Here is a 24,956-nt window from a genome sequence, read left to right as displayed (position 1 = left end):
AGAAAGTGAACTAAAAGTAATCACAACTTCCGGATGTTATTTTAGTTGTTTGAATTCTAGAAACCTTTTGCTAGCTAACATTTCCCTTCCTACATGATCATTGAAAGGTCACAGGAATATTACCAAGCCGTCAGGCTCTGACCCTTGCACTCCTTAGCACTAGATGCTAAGGAGTGAATAAGTGTACAAATTTAATCAGTTGAAAACCTTCATTGTTCTTTCAAAGAGAAATGTCTACTACTTGGAAAAATCAAAAACAACCCGAAAACAATGATGGTTCACATGAAAGTAAAGCACACTTGGTTATCTTTAGACTTTTTCCTATTGTGCACATTGCATTTCAAAGGTGTCAGTTGCAACAACACGTGAGACCTTCCATTTCCTCTGAGATCAGATAGATCACATTCTAAAAATAGTTCAGTGAAGTAAAAACGCTACCGAGGCTTTACGGTGGAGCCATAACAACCTTAATTCAGGCTTCACTCAGCGGTGGGGTATGACATAACATAACAAACACAACATTGAGAAGGAAATTGGAATGGTAAAATTTGTGAAACATCTGAGAGTTCAGACTGAGTCCCCGTTTTACTGTCTGTCCCTCTGCGCAGAGAAGACCTTGGACCGATGCATGCACACATTTATAGATTACCTTAAAATGTAAAACCTATAGGGTTAGGTGAGATGATCCAGTTTCATTTCATAATTGCTAGCTGACAGCGTGGACAGTTCCATTCATTTTTTGCCATGTTACCATATTCAAAGTAAGATGTCAATCGGCAATTTTTAATTCTAAACTTACGTGGGGGAAAATGCAACTGAAGGCATTTGAAGTTTTGCTTTCGGAGTTAGATTCATTACATTTACATGTGATCCTAAAACCTGTTTGCATATTGAGGTATTTGATTTGTTTGCGGAAAATAAAAGTTGATCTTCTTTATTATAGTTTTTTTGAAAAGTCTGATTTATACTGCTATTCACAAAACTGCAAATGTAAGGTTTTTTAAATAAAGCCATCAGCATGGGAACAGGTGCCATGCTGATACCAGAATGTGTCACATGAATTTATTTTTAGAAAACCATAAATCTTGTTTTATTTTCCTCAGACAGTGCCACATGCTATTGTACTATTTATGTGGTCGACCAATATTAGAAAAAGTAAAATATGCTAGAACTACTGGTATGATCATGGCTGCCACGTGTAGCCATATCCAGTTTACTGTTATATACTGGTATATACTGTTGGTCTAATCACTCCATTTAGCCAGGTTTGACATACAGCAACATTGGCTGATGGAGCTACAGGTGTTATGCATCAACTGTGCATCCATGTAATTTACAGCCCACTTACAAACCATTGTTTTTTTCATAATTCATACAAAATTGAGATTAAGAATCACATAAATCAGACATGGAAAGATGGAGAAAATGTTAAATGTGAATTCAACTTCAACTGATTTTGTAATGGTGTAGGTTGTCTTTTCTGGCGTTATTATTGTCCATTTGTGTTTAAAGACAGTGATCGGTGTTTATGATGATTTTGTTTGATCTTCTGTCCCAGATGCCTGTTTCAGAATTCTCTATACTAGGAGCATTAGTAGTGCAGCACTGGGTAATGCAACACTTGGATCATTTATATGTGGTTCACTAGACTCTTTGGAGTAAAAAAGACCCCTGTTTCACACGAACAGGGAAGCAGTCGCCTCTTTCCTTACATTGTCCTAGATATTTTATCTTATCATGAACTACTGACTACAGCCTTGGAGTGAGCATACTGTATGAACTTTACAAATAATCAGTAATGAGTAAATGATACAGTGATTGAAAATGAGAATTAAAAAACCCATCAGCATTTCCTTCAGAATTTTACTTTTATCAGTGAATGTGATGGGTCAGTATCAGTCAAACCATAATTGAAAAGGCCTTGACAAGCATTCACATGCTCTCTTTTTAGCCCACTGGCTGTTAATGTATTTTAGGAAATTGACATCTTGAAAAGGGAATTCTCAGCATCAGCATGGCATTTGGTGACAAGAATTTCTCCGTTAAAAGTTTTGGTGTGTCAACAAAATGTTCCAAAGAAGACAGAAGTATACAATGAACACCTGAAGATTAGGTCTGTGAATGGAAAGGTCACTCGTTTGAGGTAAAGCCTGGCTGTGGAAGGTGGATCAATAATCTATTTTTTGTTACAGTGCCCTTTAATAAGAATTCTTGCATGTGTATTGTATTGTATTGTACAGGTGTAAATGGGACTGCCTGATGGTATACTTGGTACACTTTGTGATGAGAAACAGGACTTTGCCCAAAAAGAATATGTGTGTTCAGCAAACCCACTCTCTCCAAAACCATCTGAACCCTTCCTGTGGTTGGACTCCTATTTTGACTACAAGTCTTACACTTGCCTTAGTCACTCAAATGGCCTGGTTGATGTTTCACTGACCAGTTTCTGGGGGGGTCACCAACATGACGTCAACCAAGAGCACAGCTGACTTTCTACTGATCCAGCACGAGTTTCAGATGTGGTTACCTTTACCCAGAAGCCCAGACCAGTGAGAGCCTATTCTGACAAATGGATGGCCTTGTTGGTCCTAAAATCAAAAAAGAAACAAATCCTGCACGGATAACAACCATCACTGATCCTCCACTCAGCTGGTTCTGAGGAAGTTAAGAATAGCAATTAAAATCACTCATTCATGATGTAGGCTTTTTCATCTAAGTCTGCTGGCATTTCTACTTCACATTGTTGTTTTTTTACCTATGAATAGCACTGAGCGATTCATTAAAAAGCTGGCTGTGCTGGTTCTCTTTTTACGTCTCTCTTTTCTTGCTCTTGAACAGACTGGATGAATGTAAACACTGGTCCTGTTCAGTCACATGCTTGCTGCTGCTCTTGGCGCCCTGAAGGGTCTCAGTCACAGTCCAAGTTGCACGTCCCCCTCCTTGCCCTCCTCTCCTTCCTCGAGTTCTGCTGGGTGGTTGGTTAAATCAGTGAGCATTAGTGGGCGTGAGCATGTGTGTGTGTGTGTATGTGTATGTGTTGGTGTTCCTAGGGCGCATGCGAACTGAGGCCCAAAGGGGAAAGCCTTCCACACAGATCTAAGCCAGCTGCCCTGTTTTAAACACTTCACTGTAAGAAGATTGCAAGAGAGGGGGAATCCGCATGCATCCCCCATACCAGTGTGCTCAAAGTACACTGGCAAAGCAGCTGCCAGCTCTACAAACAACAGCCGAGCAGCTACAAATGGTAGATTTAGATGTTTGCTGTTTGGTAGAAGCATTTAGAAGTCCTTCTGCCGCAGATATCTCAGGACTCAAAGGGCACTTGCTGCCCTCAGAGTGGGGTGTTCAAGCAAACTGACCTCTGGGGTTAAGCAGAATCAGTTTGTGTGAAGCTCTGTGGAGGAGGGGAGGAGGGAACAGGCAACAGTTGGTGGGAGGTGGGAGGCCACAGTGGGGCTCCTGCACTGCTCAAGAAGGAGACGAAGCAGTCGCCGGGAAGCAGGGAAAGAGGAGGAGATGGCCACGGGAGAAATCACAACACTTCCCTCCACACCTGAAGACGGCGGCAGCGGCGGATTTCCTCCTGGGAGCTTCAAGGATCCCAAAAGGCTGTACTGTAAAAACGGGGGCTTCTTCTTGAGGATAAAGTCTGACGGGGGAGTGGATGGAATCCGGGAGAAGAACGACCCCCACAGTAAGTGGTTCCAGTCCCCTTCTTCTTTGCTTTGCACAGCACACAAGCCTTCTTAATGTTCATTTTAATATGCAACAGGGAAGTAAGAGTGAAGCAAAAATAATCATGGTGGAACGATGTGAATTTTCCAGCTTACTGCGGTTTATTCTCCACTTGCAAACACTAAAATGTGCGTAGGTCTACTTCTGAAAGTATAATAACTGTAGTTCAAGAGAAGTACACCTCAAATTTTCTTAATCAAAGGGAACTTTGATGGACTATGTGTGATGTTTTTAATAAATTTGTATCACCATGCTGAGTCATAGCCATTCACACTCACTGTGTGGTGTACGTCACACAAGACAGCACAACATGGAGTTAAAAACCAGAATAAGTGAATTCCTGATTTAGAGATCCCTGTCAGGAGGTCAATGAACTTCTGCCAGTAATGTATCTAAAAATGATAATATAAAATATATCCTTACCACTCATTTGTACCACCAGTCAATCAATATTTATATAGAAAGTGAAAGGAGTTTAAGGCTTTGCCAGTGTTCCTCTTTAAGTTAGCAACTATTAAAGTAGAAACATTAACATGCTTGTTTGGCCTGGACAACTGTGATACCTCTGCCTCTGTATCACCGATTACTTTTAAGTATGAGTCTTAAGTTGCATCAGTAAGTGGGAAGGGAGGAGGGGGAACATAAAATTGGGTTTTTTTCCGAGGAAAACACATTTGGAAGCGTGTGTTGCCCAAGATACAGTGTGACATTTCAAGCAGGTGTGCCCAAACAAATACCTGATATGGAACCGGCTCAAGGAGAGAGGAGCTATTTTAAAAAAAAATCAGTTACCTTCAATTACATTCAGTTGGACTTATTTATGAAATAAACCAGGAGAGTAACCTTGTTGAGATGATGTGAGCAAGTTGCATATTTGGTTGGTTTGCATTTAACAAAATTCCTGATATTCTGGATATCAAAGAGTCAGTATCATGGGTTCAGAAAGGAATACATCAAAAAATTAGTCATAAAACAGGAATCAGTATTAATCATTTAGCTTTTTACCATAATGTTTCTTACAGTTAATGTGACCTGAGCTGTGCTTCAACAATGGTCCTTTTGTTAAGGCTGCAATAGTCCTGCCAATTTTTTAGACAACCAAACATACCTGCCAGTTAGAACTGGAACTGTTAGTGAAAAAAGTTACCCAATATGTCCAAGGATCCTCAAGTGGGATTTTTGTGTTAATGTAGATGGGACTCCATCACATTTGTGTTTTATGTAACTCACTTCCTAACGTAAAACTTTGGGTCCAGAACTGAGGACAATATTGCCCATATACATTGCCACAAATTGTTTCTTTTACATCACCAACTCCAGGGCATTACAGATAGGACTACACTCTACAGAACCGAAGAACAGTTGAGGTAAAGTTTTCATGTATTCACAAAAGCTGTAAGACATAATATGCCCAGTAAACACTGAACACACCACAGCACAATCAGACCAATTATACATTTCTTTTAGGGAAGAACACCTCTTTGATCTGTGACATGATTCATCCAGGCAGAAATCTTAACTGTAGACAGATGTGTGTCTTTCTGAAGTCTTAATGTGGATTAATTCTGAACAGCTCCCCTAATTTACCTTATGGAGCCCCTGCTTCCTTTATATGTAGTTTGTTTTCATGCAAAGTATGCTCTGTTGGCAAGCAGCATTGTCTCTGTGGAGACAAAAATGTGGAGATAATCTATGAGGAGGCTGTCACACAGCCAACAGGTACTGTGTGCTCAGACTGCTGTCAGCCACAGTGTGATGCTACCGTTTAGTGCCTGACATGAGTTGGCTTATTGTTATTAGTGGCGTCAATGGTGTTTCATTCATTTACTGCATATAAATTTCGATTTTCACCTGAATGTTATGTTCCCGCTAAACTACAAGTTGATGATTCTCTCGCAACAAGTACAGCTCAGAAAAAAACTTAATAACTTAAAAACTTATATAATTTGGAGAGAAAATGCAAATCCAATTAATAGTTAAATCCCCAGAATCTTTTAAAATAAATACAAAAATATTGATCTATAAGCACATTTAAAGCTACATTAATCCACATTTTTTCACTAACTCTGCAGCCTTATGGAGCTTTTAAGCCTCTTAACTCATTGTTTTGGTTTTTCATGTACTGTATAGTTTACTCTCACTGCTTACATCAGTGTTGTTTCCAACCGCAGCAGGCAGCTGTTTTCAGCGAACAAGCTCTGGTAAATGCTACCTGCCCAGCACCAAACACCAGACAAAATTAGTAGCTAGCAATTTAGGAAACTAAAGCATCTACCAGCTAGAGCCAGGTGTCGTCATCAGAAGTTAGAGGAGACCAAAGCCTGTAACCTTATGTCAGCAGGACGTGTAAGTGAGGAAAACACATTAGTCTTAACAACTTTATAAGCTGGTGATTTGGTGTGGCAGTGTATCTGTCAGCTTGTTTTTGTTGCAATGCCCCCTTGTGGCCTTAACTTGATTAATACAGCTTTAAGTATCAATATATCATTATATCTGAAAATGTTTGCTTCATTTGCTCTTGAAGAACAGTTTTCTCTTCCTGTTTTGTGCTGTCAAGCAAATCACCAATCTTCCCTCCAAATTAGTAGGCACTAGTTGGCACACAACATTAAATGCCCTGTAGCAAGCAAGTAGTTAGCACAGGCTGCTATTCTTTTTAGGCATGCTTGTCTTGCTTGTTACTGGTGTGTTCTGCTTGAGTAAAGACTTCATATTGAAATGCCTCACATAGCATCTGATTTTTTTCTCGAGTTGCTGGCTCTGCTGTATCCGAGGGTAGTGTTAGATCAGTTATAACAAAAATTACAGGGTTAAAAAAGGGGGCCGTTGATGTAACCATAAAACATTGTTCATACACTTTTAAAGAGATTACCATTTCATTGCGATTTAGTAATTTAATCCGGTGCCTAGGATGTTAATGCTCCCTTTATCTTTTTATGAAATAGATATATTAAACACAGTGCTTAATTTTTTTCTTTTGATTAAACATTCCACAAGCAAACTATAAATGATTTCTGTCTTTGCTCATGTTATTAAAATAAACTTTTGTCTTTTTTCTCAGTAAAGCTTCAACTCCAGGCAACTTCAGTGGGGGAGGTGGTCATCAAAGGAGTTTGTGCTAACCGCTATCTGGCCATGAACAGAGATGGGCGACTGTTTGGAGCGGTGAGTGAGTGGGATTATCATCTTTCCGTTAACAAAACTTACATTGTTCCTGCAAAGAATTTTGAGATTACTGTAAATGCAGTGAAATCATCAAACAAAATTTCCTGAAAGGGTTCAAAGACTTTTTCAGGGACTGTCTTTTCATAGTAAGCACATAGAATAAAAAAGGCATACAACGACATTAGATTGGGCCAAGTCAAAATGATTCTGTTATAGTTGTATAGGATTCAGTGAGACAAAAAACTGTTTTGTATCTATGTACAGTATCTACAGTTTGTTTTGACCATTATTTGGATCCAACTGAGGCGTCTCCCCCAAATCCAATCAGTTCAACCATTTGTCTTTCCTTCCGTTCTTGAGTTTCGTCCTCGGCGTTAACATTGCCTCAGCCAAGCAGCTGTAGACAACAAAATCATGACACTCGTCATGGTAACGCTGACACATCTGGCTTTGAGCGTTAAAATCCAAATCACATTAAGTTACACAACTTGGAGTTTTATTTTGTACCACATACCCACATAGTCCAGACTGGCTAAGAAACAAATACATGATGTGGCAAGTTGCTAACTTATTTGGCTTTGTAAAACCAAATACAATGAGCTATATTCCTATTCCCAATCAGTAAGAGGTCACTTGGAAATGATAATGAAATAATGCCAATATGATAATTATTATGTTAATATTTATACAGCAGCAACAACATGAATGTTTTGATGATTAGACTCCATTAATGTGTACAGTTGCATCTTTGTAAAAGTGATGATAGGACATAGGACAGAATTTCTCCAAGAGTCTAGATGCTGCTGGTGGAGAAAAGCAAGTAGGTGAATGATGCGACCTCTAGTATTTGCAGGCTTTTATTGTGAATTTTTTTGGATCGCCAGGAACAACCATGGGGATGATAGGGAAGGTAGAGGATGGAGCAATACCTGGTCTGAGAGATGAAAGACAGAAACACGAAGATATTTAAGGAGCTACATCCCACAATTGACTGGTTCATAAAACAAGCGTGAGAAAACAGAAATGATGGAGAGGGTTGAAACTTATTAATGAAGATTTTTAAGCGGGAAGAGAATCCGTAAAAGAATAAAGGCTTCATTACTAGACCCAGTCTGCTGTTCTACAGAGTGAGCAGATGCACTATGGTGTCTGCTGGAAGATTACTTACTGGTATTATGTATTGTTTCTTTTTGTCCTGCTGCAGAACATCTGACTTTTAGGAACTGACAGATTGTCTGACTGACTGACCAACAGGCAAACTGACTATACTGGCTGCTGTTTTTAGTTGATCACTGATCTGATGTTTCACATGAGCAAACGAAAAAACACAAACCATAGTCAAAGTTAGGTTTAGACAACCCTTTGTATTTTATCTTGGAACAAATCCTGATTGCGCTGTGTACTGTCGCAAATTGAACTGATCTAAAACGATTTTCTGAATGCTCATGAGAAATAGCCAACATCAATTTGGCACCGCTACTGGTCTGTTGCCACAATGTTGTTGCTCACAGCGGCAGTGGAAGTGTGAAGTGTTGGTAGCTGATGTGGGTTGGTGCTTGTGAAGACTAATTGGCAAGAAGTTTTTCCTCCTAATGAGAAGTTACAGCAGCTGCCACGCATAGTGTCCCTCTGTTCTGCTCTTACTTGTGTATAGAAAATCATTAAAAAACCCACAAGAGATTAACTCTCTCCTTATTACCATTTGTTGACTGATATGAAGGTTAACATTTGTTGTTGCCCTCTTGACTGGATGTGTGTCTAGTGTGGTGTGCCATGTATTAGAACCTGACTGATATATTTTTGCTACTGACCACTTACACATAAGTCAATATAGATATTTGTCCTGCTAATAAGATAAGATTTTTTTTTCACTATTTAATGCACACTAAACCTTTAACAAAATAACATTCGTGAGTAATATATTTCATGAATTTAAAATGTAATTTTCCTGCGCTTTAGATAACTGAATTGAAAAAATCTAAGACTGGATTCAACAATTAATTGGACTTCTCTCTGTAGATCTATGTCCTGTCCATGTCTTGGCTTGTACTAGCTTGGGTGACCAGTGATTCAGTCCTCCAACTGCAACGCCCCAAAAAAAAAAAAAAAAACCAAAACAAAACAGAACAATAACACATGAACACATCCATTGATGTTATCCTTACTGTTGCACATTTTCTGTAGTGAGGGAGGATTATTGTTTTTTTGGAAGCCACTGCTTTTGCATAATGCATTGAAAGAAGTAGCCCTAAGTGGTTGTTACAGCTGAAAGAAAATGTCTCCTGACTAATAGCTCCGTAGCTGTGCAGTCACGGTCAACTAAAAACAGAAACTAAAACAAAAGCCTCTTGTTGGACAGGGTGCAGGGCAGTTAACGCCCAGCGAGATTTTGGCCAGACATTCAGTAATGAATGTTTTCTTCATGTTTTCTTCAAAAGGACAATGTTGAAAGAGGGGATAGTGTGAGCACTAAAATAGATAGTCAATAACATGACAGCACACGAGCCAATCATTTAGTTTGTATTTTTAGTGATCTTCATCTTTGGCCTTTTTTAAACCTCGTCATTTATATTCCTATCAAATCCAAGTTTGTCCAAAACATCTTGATTTGTTTAGTTTTTGGGTTTGTTCTCGGTTTGTTTAAATTCTTCAAATGTATCATGTTTAACACTTTAGCCCATTCACCTCCATGTTTAATGTTTAAACATGATTTAAGGAAGCTGAACTAAGACAAAACTAGAGCTGTAATAATGTCCCTGGCCAGACATGGTGTCCTGCATTAGTGTGAGACGCTAAGCAGAAATGATCTTAAACCAACAGTCTCCATCAAAATAAAAGTGGCATTTAGTTTGGGGTGTTTTATGTGGTAATTTAATGTCATAAAATGTCAGCATTACAAATGTTTGCCTTTTCCAACAATACATATTAAACAAATTCAAACAAATATCATCCAAACAAAATAATGTATTTGATGAAATGCCACTACAAGTAATCAGATGTCCCTCAGGTTGACTTTATACAGAAATGATGTACATAAGCAGAGGGGATTATTAGCATTTTGCAAAGAAACACGGAAACATTTATATTAAACGTACAGACTGAATGACCTAACTTCAGTTTCCATTTGTTGAAATACAATAAATGAGGATGACAGCACTGCCATACAGGCTATCCTACGCCATATTACAGACTTGTTTCACAGTTTTCTTACATTTCCTCAGTTTGCAAGCTAATTTATGTGTATTGGGATGGCAGTGTGTGCCAGTAATTCTTTGTCCTGTAAGCAAAAGTCTGCAGATTTAATCCTCACAGTAGCCAACTCCTGTTTAAATCTCCTGAACCCCCAACTGGTCCTCACTGAACAGCAGAAATAAATTCAATACATTCATAATCAAATTAAACTTATCTGTTATTCCTCTGTTTTTCTCTCCAGAGACGAGCAACAGATGAATGCCACTTCTTAGAGCGGCTTGAGAGCAACAACTACAACACCTACCGCTCCAGGAAGTACCCAAACATGTACGTGGCACTGAAGCGGACTGGCCAGTACAAGTCTGGAAGCAAAACTGGACCGGGTCAAAAGGCCATTCTTTTTCTTCCAATGTCTGCCAAGTGCTAATCTGGGATCTGGTTGAGAAATATTTACGTCTTAATGGCAGCGACAAAGAAGAAGATGTGACGGCAATGAAGACAAAGTGTTCCATCAACATTGCCCAAAACAGCTGTGATGCTTTCTGACTGTTATATCCTAAGAGTTATTTTTTATCCTGAACATGTCTGCTCATTCAGCTTCACTTTCAAATAGTGTCACACATTCACTCCTGGCTACTTCGCAGTCAAACCAGGCTTTTAGTGTGGACCAACCAACTGCTACACTAGTGCATCTGGAGCCAGGTGCCTTGCTCAAGTGCACCCCTACAGTACAGCAGCAGAGCATTATTCGTTCATTTTACCTATACAGATCTTCCCTCTCTGGCTGAGGGATTCAAAGCTGCAACCTTTTAATCCCAAATCTGCTTCCTACCGTTTCTACAGCTTCTGAGTGTGCAAGTCTGAGTTTAGCTGCAGGAACATATAGAAGAATATTCTGTTAACTCTTTTTATCTAGGATACATGTTTTAAGGAAATGCACTCAAATCCTACATATTGTAACTTGAAGATAACAGAGGAAAAGGGATTGAACTAAATAACTGAATGCTGAATAGAATTTCTGATCTTGTGATACAAAATGTTGTTTGACAAAATAAAAATTAAGCACACTAAGCACACTAAAATCAAAACCCAAGCACTACTTCTAGTTTTATACAAATCTTTCACACTACTCAGTATCGTGGCACACTTAATGTAACAAACAGGTTTCCTGAGCTTATCTTCATTTTCTGATCAAACTGCGTTCCCCTTTTGTAAATATATAATTTGAGATTTGTGCAAAAGTCCAAATGTTGCATGGCACTGGAGCATAACTTAAGCATAAGATAAGTAGATAATTGTTGTGAATGATGTTTAATTCAACGACAGACATGCAGTTAACTTACAAAAAGATGATTTAGACTTTTTTGACCAGTCAGTAGGCTAATTTAACAAGGCAGCCAATATCAATATAGCAACTACTAGCCACTAACGTTAGCTTCTGCCAGTATATGGTCAGCTGACACTGGTGGTTAGCTTGTTAACAAGCTGAAATCTCAATACTGGTCACAAAATGAACCAGTCACAGTTAAAAAATACAGCAGAATTTAGAACAGTACCTTTAAAAATGAACTCAGCTGCTGGCAGCCACTATTGCCCAACAGCTGTAGACTTCCAACATGGCCGCTAAAAATGTGTTAAATAAACCGTATTAAACTCTGCAGTATTGCAGGTACTACAGTGGCATATTTCTTTAAAAACCACAAAGTGAATGTTCTTGTAGTTCACAGCCTATTGCACCGCATTTCTTCAACAGTAACAGTTAGTGTGTGAAACACACTGCAAACATAGTTCAAGTAATAAATACACTTTAAATATGAGTAATACTGACATCCATGTGTCAACATAGCTAGCCATGATATGCTATATACCCCATCAGGTTGATGATGGCTTGCTAGGATTTTAGTGTCAGAGGAAGCTGCCTGTGGTACAGCTGGTAAAACATCCCAGAGTAGACAGCAGGAAGCTCCTCCATGGTGAGGTCGATCTTGCGGAAGCCCTGCTCCAGGCCGTGAAGCAGAAGCCTGGCTACGCGAGAGGTGATGGGCGTGGTGTCGTTGGTCTTGGCCAGCTCGGCGAGGTCCAGCCACTCGCAGCGCAGACACTCCTGAGTGCAGAAGTTGATGTCGTAGGTGAGTGGGCTGAGTCGGCAGATGATGTACATGTCCGACATGCCAAAGGCGCCGGGGTGGTTGTGCTGTTGGCGGATGCTGAGCAGAGATCTGAACTCAGAGCGAACGCCGGTTTCCTCGAAAACTTCACGAACAGCAGTGGCACCTGAGAAAGATTCATTATAATATAAATAAATGTATGTGGAGGCATTTAAAAGATCCTGACAAAAAGGAATATATTTATGTTCCCTTGTCAGAGTCACCTTGCAGACTGATGTTTCAATATGGGGAAAAGGGAAAATACATATATTTTTTGTAAAGACAAACATTTGACGCTGCTTTTTGGGTTGGGTCATGTATATAATATTAAAGCTGCTTTAAAATGTTAAAAAGGTGAATCTGGAGAAACAGATATAATTCTTAGCGTATATATCATGTGCCTTATTTTGTACAGTTAAAATGAATGTATATGTATCATCTTTAAGCATAATACTACAATCCAAGGATTTAGCTAGATGTACTGTATTAGTTTTTTGCTCTGTTGAGCGTGACACTGACCAATATTTTCTCCTGGATCAGACAAGCCACCGGGGAACTTCCAAGCATTCTTTGTCTGAAATACAAGAGCAAAGTTAAAATTGAACATGGATTGTGATAGATGGCACTGCTGTAAATGTACCTTAGAGTTATATCAACATGTATATACACTTCAGAAAATGTCCATTTTAGTCTTGTTTTGAACCATAAAATCTGCCAATGCCGTCCAGTTTAAAGTCACTTGCAAGTTCTTTAAATCAGTGACACTACTTTATCTTACAGCATGGCAATAGGTTTTTTCTTTAAGAACATAACAGCAAGTAGTAGATTATATGTTCAAAGGTTCATCTTATGTATCTGAACAAATAATTTTACAGGCAGAGAGATGTTTAATGCTCTGATCTGAGCATCCTTTCATTTTATGTTTTATATTTAGTGCCTCACTCTTGGAGACTTTTACATTTGATGCGGAGAAGTGCGTCTTCCAAAACTGTTTCACCACTTATCCTTGATATTTAATAACAGTATGCTGCTGGTTAAATTATGATGTCAGTGTTGTATATATATTTCGTTAGTTAGTTACTTAAAGAATTTTGTATGCAGTGCTTTTTTCCCCCCAGAAATGCTATTTCATCATAGATTTTCCTTGTTTTGCAAATCCTCTCTCTGTTAGGAACACAAATGCACAACAGCATTTATTTTCATGTATTGTCAAAAAAATGCTATATTTTCGGAGCTGTTTCTGTGCTCGTAGGAAGAAATAAAGAGATTTTCTGTAACTCTGATCAGTGTGGTTTTTCAGAGTAAAACGTCTCAGGAACTGTCAGAGCTGAAAGTGAAAATAATAATACCAAAAACACTTGCAAAACATACGCAAACTCTTCACACTAAATCTACTGGGAAATGATGTGTAAATGTCATTGGACGATGGCTAAATTAAACACTCATGTAATGTACCCATTACATCATTCAGCTCCCTGATGGATGAAATTACCTTCAGTCCACTGGGGATCTGTCTGTTGTCTTTTGTACTGATGCGAGAGCGATAATGTCCTGGTTTCGTTTCAGGAAGTTCGTAACCCTTCGTGAGCTCTGAATTGGCTCAGTCTGCCAGAGACGCTCTACTGCCAAGGGCCAGACTGTTATAAAGCCTATTTCCAGTAAACAGCTTGATGGGGAGGAGGAGGAGGAGGAGGAGGAGGAGGAGGAGGAGGAGAGGAAGAGATAAAACACTCCCCACACTTCCAGGCAACTAACTGCTTCCCTCTGCTTCTGGACAAAAGCCATCAAGATACATTATATGCTAAGATTCCTGGCTCAGACACACGTTACATGTTGTGTGCGATGAAAGGCCAGCAAATAGGCCCACTTAAATTCTGTCAATTATAATGTGAACTATATTTGCCATATGATCCAGATTTTACAGTAACCATGTGCCCTTTCTAGGACTATTTCTACTGGAACCACTGAGAGACTGAAGAGAAATAAACAAAGACTGCAAATTAAGAGGATTGTTGCACCATCTGACAAATTTAATGCCACAGAAGGATTAAATTATTTCAATTCATAAACTTCTATATTGTGTATACAGTGTATGTTTGGGGGGAACCTTACTTTAAAGGGTTGGTGAACACAAATGAAATACCATAAATTGTGATATACTGTCAGATGTTCTCTGCAGATAGATTTGGTTTTTAAATTTGTCTTTGACATTTCAGACTCCACCCCAATACAACGCAATCTCAGAGACAGATATCTAAAATCCGAGAAGAATGAAACCAAGGCTTCCTGCATGGCTAGATAGAGTCTAGACTAGAGAAGATTGAGAACAAGTTTTTTTTTTTATAAATTGGGAATACAATCCTCAAAGACTTACTCATCAGTCTAAAACCTGACCAACAATAGAGTCGGGACAAATAACTGATGTTGTGATAAATCGTGGTACAGTGTCTTGCGGTACATTATCAATACTAGCAGAGCCTTGCAGAATTACAATAGTTTTTGTTGTGTTAGAGGAGAGAGTTTATTTCTTTTCTTTCAAGCAGACATTTGAATTCTGAAATTTTTTCTTCCTCTGGGGTTTCAGCCTTTTGCCAGTTAATGGCTCTTTGACAATGAATGATGGCCCATGTGTTCATGTTGCTGTGTGTGTGTGTGTAGAACAGGCTCAGACTCTGCTCTTTGATAAACAGTGTTGCAACTAAGGATTATTTTCATTATCTATAAAGCAATATAACATTTTGGTGATTGTTTTGTTTTATAAAATGTCAAAAACAAATTCCATCACAATTTCCATGAGACCTAAACGCCTTCAAATTAATTGTTTTGTTCAATCAAAAGCAAATCCTCACATTTGAGATGCTCTAAGCAGAGAACTCTTTGCATTTTCTTTTTCGATACTATATTTATTGCCGGTGCAGTGAAACTGTCAGAGTTACTGTGGGAAAATTTTAGTAATATCATATCACAAGGTCCTCAATGTTTCAACCTTACAAACCATTGCTCTGTGCTGGGGTTTTGTGCTATGGGGCAGTTAAAATCTTTCCATTCTTTTCATTTCAGTCTTTAATGGTGACTTGTTGTTAAGGGTTCAGGTGCGAAGGGAGCTGATACTACAGTACTGCTGTGCATAAGCAGTGTTTGTATTACATGGGTACGCACAATGCCGGGACTTTCTGACCTATGATGCTTTGAATTGTTGGCAGCTTTAGCAGTAGTGGTGGTGTGTGGTCACATTACAAATTATTATGTTGAGATTACTTGTATTAAGGACAGAAGCTGCTGCCTTCACCACAACAGTTTTGACATTTTCTACTGTTTAGGTTGCAAAAGCACAGTTTGTGTGAAAGGCTCTTTACTTATTCCTTTGTTTATGTCAAGTTTATGAGTTAGCTGGTATCTTAAAATATAATTGGTTTCTAAAATGCAGCATGGTGCAATCACTATTTTAAAATTGGCTGCAGTCTTGTTTTGGCCAAATGAGAATGCAAACAAATCTGTGTAGAAAAGGTTTTAAAAGAGGCCTGTTGTAAGTCACTTGAGCACTACAGCAGGGCTCTGTGAGAGCTGACGGAGACACACACGCACAAAGTTGTTTGAGTGCATTGAGCTCATGTAAACACCATGTTTGCTTGAGGTCAACTAATGTTGTGTGGAGCTATGTTAAGTGTGAGAGGAGCTGAAGGTCTGAGAGGATTTCCACCCACGTTTGGATCAACAGAGGCAACATGCAACTCATTAAATAAACAAAACTAATCACAGACATTTTTAGCGGCACCAATATATCTGGTGCTTCATTGGCTAATTTTTTCACTGTGGACGGAAGGATCAGTGTCCAATATTAGTGTTTTGGCTCAACCAGACAAGAGCTGGTGAACTACCTGCCCAAAATATTTTTTAACCAGCCAAAATGTGTCATAATTTTTCTTTTTACGAAATGTGTCATTCTGCCAACTTATTAACTATATATAATCACTGCTCTGTGCTTATAGCTTGCTATGTTGCACTCCTGATCGAAAATCATAACTAAATTTTCATTCATCCCTTTTTCTAGATTTCGTAGGGTTTTCTGAGGCAGATGAGCACATCTATTATGACGCAACACATGCATACATTTACTGAAAATAAAACAAAGAAAATATTCATTAAATTAAATTAATATGAATGCAATGGACACATATACCTTGTTTCTGTCTTGGACGACAAGAACTTTTGCATTGGATTCATCAACAACTGCACCTGGACAAAAAAATAGAAAAAAATAATAAATCAATCAATCTGACATTAATTTCAAATATTTTGCAAGCACTTATGCTCCCAGTATATAAGCTGGTCCACATTTTGCACTGAAGTAGTTACTGTAAGAACAATTTAACGGGAGACCTGTTGGCAGTCTAGCTCAAAGTTAATTATTAGGTTGGACACAACATTAAACCTGCGCTATTTTCCTTCAAATGGTGGAGCTGAGCCTCTGACAGGCCTCAGACGACACAACAGCTGCCTTGTCCACTTAATATTTTTATATTTTCTAACAAGTCTCTGCTGCTGAAGATCAATCAAGTCCACAGACAAACCAGTCAAATAAATGACAATATCATTGCTGGGCTTTATGCTCATAATTTAGAAGTACTGGGAATTTAAGTTTATTCCACTTCTGGAACTGTTAAGTGGCTGTACCAAAAATAAAACTGTAATAAAGTGCCACTTGACTTTTATCCAAAGCGCCAGAAGTGTATTACAGTTTTAGAGGCCCCTGAGCACCCTTACTGTAAGGCCTCAGTATGCTTCAAACAGAGTACGTTGTGCGACTTGTCAGACCACGTCCAAAGGCAAAAGTGTTTTTGTTCCGATTTGGCCGAAAAGTCTCCTGTCATAAGCAAGAAGGATTGGGGTGATGGTTCATGGACGCTTTCGGACAGTCTCTCCTGAATGCATTCGTAGTGTTGCACCTAGTTGTACAGTGATGGAAGTAGTTGTGTAAAAAAGGAAAATAAAGACCTTGAGAGAGAAGTTCAAACCCTGCTTCACTTTTACATCTCCTCACACAAATCGTTGCATAAAGTGGGCATGATTGCCGAATCGTCTGATTCAGAACGTTTCCAATTCCGCAGTCTGAAAAGGGGTTTCGGACGCTGTAAGACGACTTGACAAGCACTTAGTTTGAAGCATACTGACGACTTAACCTTACACTTGCAATAACGATTTGGTGGCCACTTGGGGGCAGCAAAAACCACTGACATGTTATCACCTTTAAGTTGATATGGCAAACTTGTTAGCATACAGTTGCCTATTTACACATCCAGCAGACACAATGCAACATTAGCATGCAGTCCAATATTCACTCTCCTTTTATCACGGTTTTTGTTCTCCACTAACTCCTGAGGAAAATATCTGGTTCTCTAGCTGCTAAATGACCAGCTAGTAGTTAACTTCTCTGTCTGCTGTTTGGTGCAGGTCAGGTGCCGTGCATTGGGTTTATCTGAGCTGTTTGACTGAATCCAGTTGCTGCAGCTGATGAGAGCAGTGAGAGTGAACCAAAACAGTAAAGTTGTGGGCCAAAAAACCAAAACAATGAGCTGAACGCCGCTAAAATGCTACGTAGAGCTGATAATGACCGCAGATTTGGGTGATAATTCTCTGGGTTCGTCACTACGAGCGACACCTTTCACAGTAGTCATGTGATCCATTGGTAATATAAAAATAGTCTATAGCTGCTTTAATGTCAGCACTACATTTAGAGTAATATGGACAAACTTGTTACTTTCCCAAAAAATATGGACTACATATTTTTTTTAAAGTTGCGGAATAGTAATGTGTGAACAAACATCCACTGAGTGCCCAAGAACAGAGCACGTCGATGTCTGAAACTACGGGGTTAAAATAAAATAGATTATGGGTAAAGGCAAAATTCTTTAATTCCTTGAGTCTAAACAAAGTCCAAGTGACTCAGCTGTACTTGTGAATGATGTGGACATCCCACTCACCATTTACATTTTTCTCTCCTGTTTGAGCAGTTTTTTTTTTTTTTCAGCAGGTAGTGACTAAGAGAAGCGGCTATGTGCCGCTGCTGACTGCTCAGGAGGAGGAGGGAAAACGGGCCACTTTCTTTTCCGGTAGCTCTGTCTGACCGACCAGGACAGGCCTTCTTAAATGAATGTCACAGATGTGTAAAGAGGGATGGGTCGTCTTAAAGGCCTGACTTGGACTTCCATGTGGAAACTGATGTCATTCCCAATCCTTGTGCCATATGGCGCTTCACAGGAGGAGGACCGGGTTGCTGCTAAGGGAGGCTATCATTATGTAGCCTTCAGTCCAGGAAACAAAATGCTCACAGGGAGCATGAGGGGAAAAAAGGGGAAAAGGAATTATGAGACAAAAAGCCCAGAAGCAATCATCAGAGTTTTGTGGGTTTTGTAGTAAAAAATTGTTAATCGGTTGAGGTTACAGTTGGCTTCTGAGCCACAAAAAAGTTTGATGTCTTCTCTTGATTGATATTTCATGTAGGCTTCTCCTACTACTATTCGGTTTTATAAAATATCATAGGTTCACATTAATATCTCCTGTATATTATGAGGTCACAATGATTCTGACCCTTCAGTCCTGACTAGCTTTTAATTTTGATAATGTAGAAATCTGATCTGCTCTGACTGAAAGTCACTCTGAGCATCTACTTAACAATGGAGCTGAATTTTAGTAGGTGTCCAAAATATAATTATTAAAAGGTTCAATGAGTTGCTATGTGATGCGGCGAACCACAAAAAAGTCCTTATGATTCACAATAATGATGCTAATTTGTCCATATATCAGCCAAAATGTATTTCCTTTATTTTACTGCTTGTTAGGGCTCTGTGAAGGGCAGCGTACTCAACCTTTAGTTGGGTGGATACAGGATGTTCATTTGGTGTGGGCAGCTTGAGATGCTGCAGGACATACTTGTTCTCAGAATACCTTCTATATAATAACAATATTAATTTTAGTGAGTGATATTTTAATGACATAAACATGGAGTCTGTGATTCCTTGGAATTACTTTGAGCTCTAAGTTCTTGATCCTGTCCTGAGAGGTCAGAGGTCAAGTGCAGCTGGTAGGATTTCAGCATCGTACTAAAGGACACTTAAGCAGGAAAGATGTTGACATCTATGGGTGTGGATCTTTGGATAGTAAATGATAATAACTTAGATTTAGGAGGAACAACAAAGAGGACAGAGACAGGGGTTATGATCTTCCCCTATACATGAAAACCTGTTATCACATCACCAAGGTCCATACTTAGGTCACGTGATCACAACTAAGCAAACTCCATCTGCCCAAAAGACCACTTGATGCTGTTGAAAGCCCCAGAAAAAGCTAGTAAGTGGACCCTGACGTAAGATGTTTTTTTGTCAAACTACTGTTTCCAAGGTCTAGAATGATCTTTCATGCAGGTTCTTTCAACGCCAACAACACCTCTGCTTCATTTTGGACAGTATACACGACTTATTGTTGGTTTGACTCTTCAGCTGCACTAACCATGTTACAGCCCACATCCCACTGTAAACATACTGTAGCAGCACAAGTCAACCTGCAGAGTGAATCTGCAGTTAGCTCTGCAATGTGATAGTTTTAAATGTTATTGGGCTAACCTTTAATTCTCTGTGTTTAACAGTCAATTGAGGTCACTTTGACCTCGAAATACCCACTTTTGACATTTGAGTTCAGTTTGGACAGTTTAAAAGCCTTCTGCGGATCATATTTCCTTTCCCTCACTGCACACCATTGCAAATCTGTTTCTAGCACAGCACTTGTGTCCACTGCCTCTAAACTGATTATAGTGAGTACCATGTTAAGCTCAGATGTATTGGCCACAGCTACAACAATAAGAACCAAGTTGTGAAACACCGAAAATATTATTCGAGTATTTGTTAAACTAAACTGTAGTGAAGGTTAAAAGTCTAGGATCTCTGTAGGGCATCAGACACCCATGTAAGAACTAATTAATTGGATGACTTCCCTCTTATCAATGCATAGTTACACCTTGATTGACTGTGCATAATGTGTTGTTCTCTTGTCTTAATCAAAATAATAAGCTGAGAGCAGCAAGCACCCAAGAAAACAAGTATCAGATCATCTAAACAGCTGCGTATTTCAGATTCCTAACCTTAGTTTCATCAGTGTTTGTGTCGGGGCATTCTGGCAACAAAAAGGGAGTTTTTGGACCCCATTCCGTACTGAAGGATGCTCTGGACATGTTCTGACATGCTTCAAGTGCATCCACTCTTTGGTAAAAGGTATAAATGACACACTGCTCTCTGCTGGACAATCAGAAGTAATGTAACACTAGACAAAGCTCTGCCAATCACAGCCTGAAGTCTTTACTGTGGAGGGTAGGTTTGATAAATGCATGAAGTATGCATACACATTAGATTATGATATAAGTTTATATATATATACATTTATATATATATATATATAAAATTCATTGGTTTATACATGTATATATTCATATGGCAGTGAATTGATGTTTTTTAGGGCTGCAACTAACGATTATTTTCATTATTGATTCAACTGATAATTTTCTTCTCAATTAATCAAAATCCAAATTAGTGAAAAATGCCCATCACAGTTTCCCGGAGCCCAAGGTGACGTCTTCAAATGTCTTGATTTGTCCGACCAACAGTTCAAAATCCAAAAATACTCAGTTTACAATGATACAAAACAGAATAAAGCACCAATTTCTCACATTGGAGAGCCTGAAACCAGAGAATGTTTGGAGTTTTTGCTGACTTATGATTAATGACTAATGACTAATTAATCAACTATCAAAATAGTTGCCAATAAATATTCTGTCACCTGAGAAACCGATTAATCTACCAATATTTTCAGCTCCATTTGTTTTTAATGTTTGTCTGTGAAATGTTCCACTTAAACGTATATCAAATGTAATTTTGATGGAATTTTATTGTGCTTGCTCTAACAGTGATATTGTATTAACAGGCACAGATTATAGCTGTAACTGTATTATGGACTGTATGTAATGTTAGTTTTTAGATTTGTTGATTATACTGTACGTTTTAATATAAACGATATGGAAAATAAACAATACATAACAACTACACTGGTTTGACAAGATAATCTTAACTTCATTGCTTTTTCACAGAGCTTTCAACTGCATCTTACGGCCTTCATCAGATCCATAACAACTGAGCAAACTCCATCTGATGATAAAGACTGTGAGATGCAGTTGAAAGCTCAGTGAAAAGATAGGGAGTGGACCTTTAGGTGAGGTTATACTGTCAAACGACTATTTCCAAAGTCAAGAATGAGGTTAAAAATCTCGACCTGCCACTCCAATTTGGTGAGTTGCAAACCCTGGCAGCCTGCTTTCCCCTTCTCCCAACCAGAGGGCCAACACAGCATGGTCATCTTTGGCGTGATGGAAGGTGAAGCCGTGATTGGAGGCAGCGGCAGAACACCGACTCAGTTGGATGGGTACTCGAAGCCACACTGCAACTTTCCCCTCTGCTTTCCACTGGAGCAAAGAAACTGCGGAGTACAAAAGTTCACAAGGATACACAAACTTTGTTTAAAGATGTATTATTAATGATGGTTCTGTTCTGCTTTATTAAATAATAAACTGCAAAATCAGACAGGATATATGAAAGATTGTTATTGATGCTTAATCTGATTTTGGAGACAAGATGAAAAGCAACAGACAGTTTGGTGGAAGTAGCCTGAAGATTAAGGAAGCAGATCTTCAAAGTGGAAGGTTGCTGGTTGGAATCCCTGACTGATTGGAAGAATACAGATAAGAATAATGTAGTGCTGAAACAACTAGCCAATTTATCAATAAGTCAATTAAATGCTGGACATTTTGCTGATTCCAGCACATATCATTCTAAATTAAATATCTTAAGTTTAGACTTTTAATCTGACAAAAACAAGACATCATCTTGGGCTCTGGGAACTTGTGACGGCATTTTCACTATTTTTTGGACATTTTTTTACAGAACAATTAAACAATTATTCAAAAGAATTGACAGATTACTCAGTGATGACAATAATAGTTAGTTGCTGATATAATTCGAAAACCTCTCACTTAACTGAATACCATCATTTTACCTTTGAGTAAGACACTGGATGTCTAATTTTCCATAGGGTGACTCCCTTCTTCTCCGGTAAAATGGGATAAATACATGAAAGGCTTGTATCTAAAATTCGGTAATTAACATACGTTTTAAAAACTAAACTACATCCAGACCCCTGACCACAATATTTTATCACATACTGCTATGTTCCTAAGTCACTTCAGGAGGTCATGTGTATGTGGATTCACACTTTTTGTGTCTAGGGTAGTTAAGGCTGCCACCTGCAGATACACTGGACACAAACACTGAATTAGTATTTTTTTCATTACACAAACATGTGATATCAAACCAAGAGAAACGCTGGGAAACCCTGCAAGCAGTACTTCCATGCCTTCATACGCCTGCATGTCCAATGATCCCATGCGTGTCAGCTGACTTCAGCGTTCTTCTATGGGAAGTCCTTTACGCACACACATTGTAGCCCACTGTTCTAGTTTGTAGTCAGTGGTCGGGCAGGTTAATGATTTGTGAGTTGATGAGAAGACATGACCTGTGCATTGTTTCTCTCCCCAGATCCTCTCAGTCTCACACACAGCAGACTTTAGGAGAACCCACCTTGCAGTAAACTGCTGAATGAGCTTTCGCTGATGTCCGCCGGTAAACCGATCTCAGCCAGGTTCACTGTCACTCCACCGAATCGGTCCACTTTGCCTTTCAAAGCACTTGTCCCCTGCACTCTGTGTAGTTGAGAACGAGTTGCAGCGCACGCAAACGCACGGACAGCTGAGGCTCTTCTGCTAAACCCTCCTCTCACCAAGGGTAAAAGCTTGAAAGCAAACGCCCAAGCAGCCATGTTACTACGGTGCCATTAACAGTCGTTAAAAGGTAACAGTTAGTATTTGATCAATTTTCAACCGGCATATGCGTGCAGTGCAGTACAGTTACGTAAAAGTCTACCCTGGAAGTGGCATAAATACCGTAATGCTCCGGTAAAATATAGCTCGAGGACTAGCTAGCCACAAAACAGTGTGGTCTCTTGAGGTACTATGACAAACGCCTTTCAGACATCTGACATTTAACAAGTTAATACATAAACAGTAATTTGCCAGTGTCAACGTTAGCTAAAAAAAAGGACTGGTGTTAAATTCGGCTAACAAACTGACCAATTAACCCTTTTAAACCAGTTAAATATCAACTTTTTCAATAGATTAATACTGCTCATTTGCGCACTTTCTTCATGCAGTCATCTAGCGCAAAGAAGCTAACAAGAAATCAAAAGTAACCGTTGAAAACAATGAATAAACGCTGCTTGGCATATTAGATGTATGCCGAATCTAAGACTGCATCCTCATAATGTTTGCCATACCTTTGATCATATTGAATTATGTGCTTCTACTTGCTTGTAACAAAGAAAACCTAAAATTATATGATTTTTCTATGCAATTTTGCACAACTTTTTCTCGAGGCCAGATTACTACTTATCTTTAACATTTCCCCAATCAAAACCAACCCATTTCTATTGTTAGTCGTAGGCTATTTATGTTATCAAATCTCTAAAAAAAAACACACCATAAGAATATTTTACAATGCAATAAATACAAAAAGGATGTCACTTGCCGTAAAAGATACGCGAGGGTTTACGGTAAAGGGAGGCGGGACTAAACTTTAACCAGGAAGTTTACAACACCGCTCCATGTTTACACATGTTTGCACGTTCACGTGGAGAAGATTTTCACTATTAAAATGTCTTCAAAGAAAAATAAAAGTAAATCGAAAAAAGCGAGTGACGGGGATAGTTCTCTCGTACTGAAGGAGGGCTCAAATGACTCCTCCAACCTGCAAACATCCGGCCACGAAGGAGGAAGCTGCAAAAGTTTAAAGAGCAACTCATTCACTGTCATAGATTTCATTGAAAAAGGTAAGGCTTTGACACATAAACCCAAAAATCTAAAAAGGCTTTGACTCGTCGTTGAGTTGCGTATGTAAATGCATTCAGCGAATGAACCGATCTGCAGTTTGAAGATGTCGGATGCTGAGATCCTGTGTTCATCCATATTGTATGGCAGACAAATCATGTGGATAGGCTATCTCACAGTTACAGTCTTTTTAGGATGAAATTCCCTCTTTGTGTTACTTTTTTCTCCTCTGCAGCTCAGCACAATGAGGAAACTGTATGCCAGAAAGACTGTAACTTTGGAAGATATCTGCATGATTTGGTAATTCAGACTGCTGAAACCTCAAATGAACTCCATCTGTACTTTAAAATGTATTTTTGCACAGAGAGAGGACTGTGGATTTTGTCCCCCATCACTTACATCGAAGCACATTAGGAAAGGATCTCTTAATGGCCATATTAACAGCAGATATGATTACAGCAAGCAAGACCTGTTTTAATATACACATGGGTGGCTGACGGTTGTTTTAAGACTTGAAAAATTGTGAATGTATTCTCTAAAGCTGAAGGTATTATGGAAACGTGTCAGTGTCCTATACTGCTTATAGACATCGCTGTATGAACCAGTCCATTCAGTAGCCAGCTGGTCAATGGGTCGGCCTACTTAGCTATAACACTTTACATTTTCTCTTAAACCATTTCCCCACAATACAGCACATTTCCAGTATGTGACATTATCACCAAACACCAATCAAATGCTTG

The 24,956-nt window shown here is 38.9% G+C and overlaps 3 protein-coding genes across 6 annotated transcripts in view; 2 read left to right on the top strand and 1 right to left on the bottom strand.

The window, feature by feature from the left end:
- Positions 1-3,087: 3,087 nt before the first annotated feature.
- fgf2 (fibroblast growth factor 2) lies at positions 3,088-13,516 on the top strand. The gene is made up of 3 exons (XM_044204424.1): positions 3,088-3,694; positions 6,797-6,900; positions 10,334-13,516. The coding sequence occupies exons 1-3, from the start codon at positions 3,517-3,519 to the stop codon at positions 10,517-10,519; spliced, it is 468 nt and encodes a 155-aa protein (XP_044060359.1). The 5' UTR covers positions 3,088-3,516; the 3' UTR covers positions 10,520-13,516.
- Positions 9,756-23,153, bottom strand: nudt6 (nudix (nucleoside diphosphate linked moiety X)-type motif 6). Its single transcript, XM_044204422.1, has 5 exons — positions 22,916-23,153; positions 21,555-21,758; positions 16,420-16,475; positions 12,759-12,813; positions 9,756-12,366 (listed from the first exon to the last, which is right to left on the bottom strand). The coding sequence occupies exons 1-5, from the start codon at positions 23,151-23,153 to the stop codon at positions 11,984-11,986; spliced, it is 936 nt and encodes a 311-aa protein (XP_044060357.1). The 3' UTR covers positions 9,756-11,983.
- Positions 23,047-24,956, top strand: part of spata5 (spermatogenesis associated 5) — a 113,359-nt gene continuing 111,449 nt past the window's right edge. Inside the window, exons 1-2 of one of the 4 annotated variants that reach the window (XM_044204412.1) lie at positions 24,116-24,218; positions 24,452-24,516. Coding sequence is in view for 2 of the 4 variants with exons in the window: in XM_044204414.1 (XP_044060349.1) it covers positions 24,044-24,218 (175 nt within the window). In the remaining 2 variants the exon portion in view is untranslated. Of the gene's footprint in view, positions 23,186-23,917; positions 24,219-24,451; positions 24,517-24,956 lie in introns of those variants that run through there. The other 3 variants (XM_044204413.1, XM_044204414.1, XM_044204411.1) reach the window with 3 other exon arrangements.

Source organism: Siniperca chuatsi, linkage group LG8, assembly GCF_020085105.1.
Source record: "Siniperca chuatsi isolate FFG_IHB_CAS linkage group LG8, ASM2008510v1, whole genome shotgun sequence".
Lineage (NCBI taxonomy): Eukaryota > Metazoa > Chordata > Actinopteri > Centrarchiformes > Sinipercidae > Siniperca > Siniperca chuatsi.
Note: the sequence above shows the minus strand (reverse complement) of the source record. Positions and strands in the feature narration are given on the sequence as shown.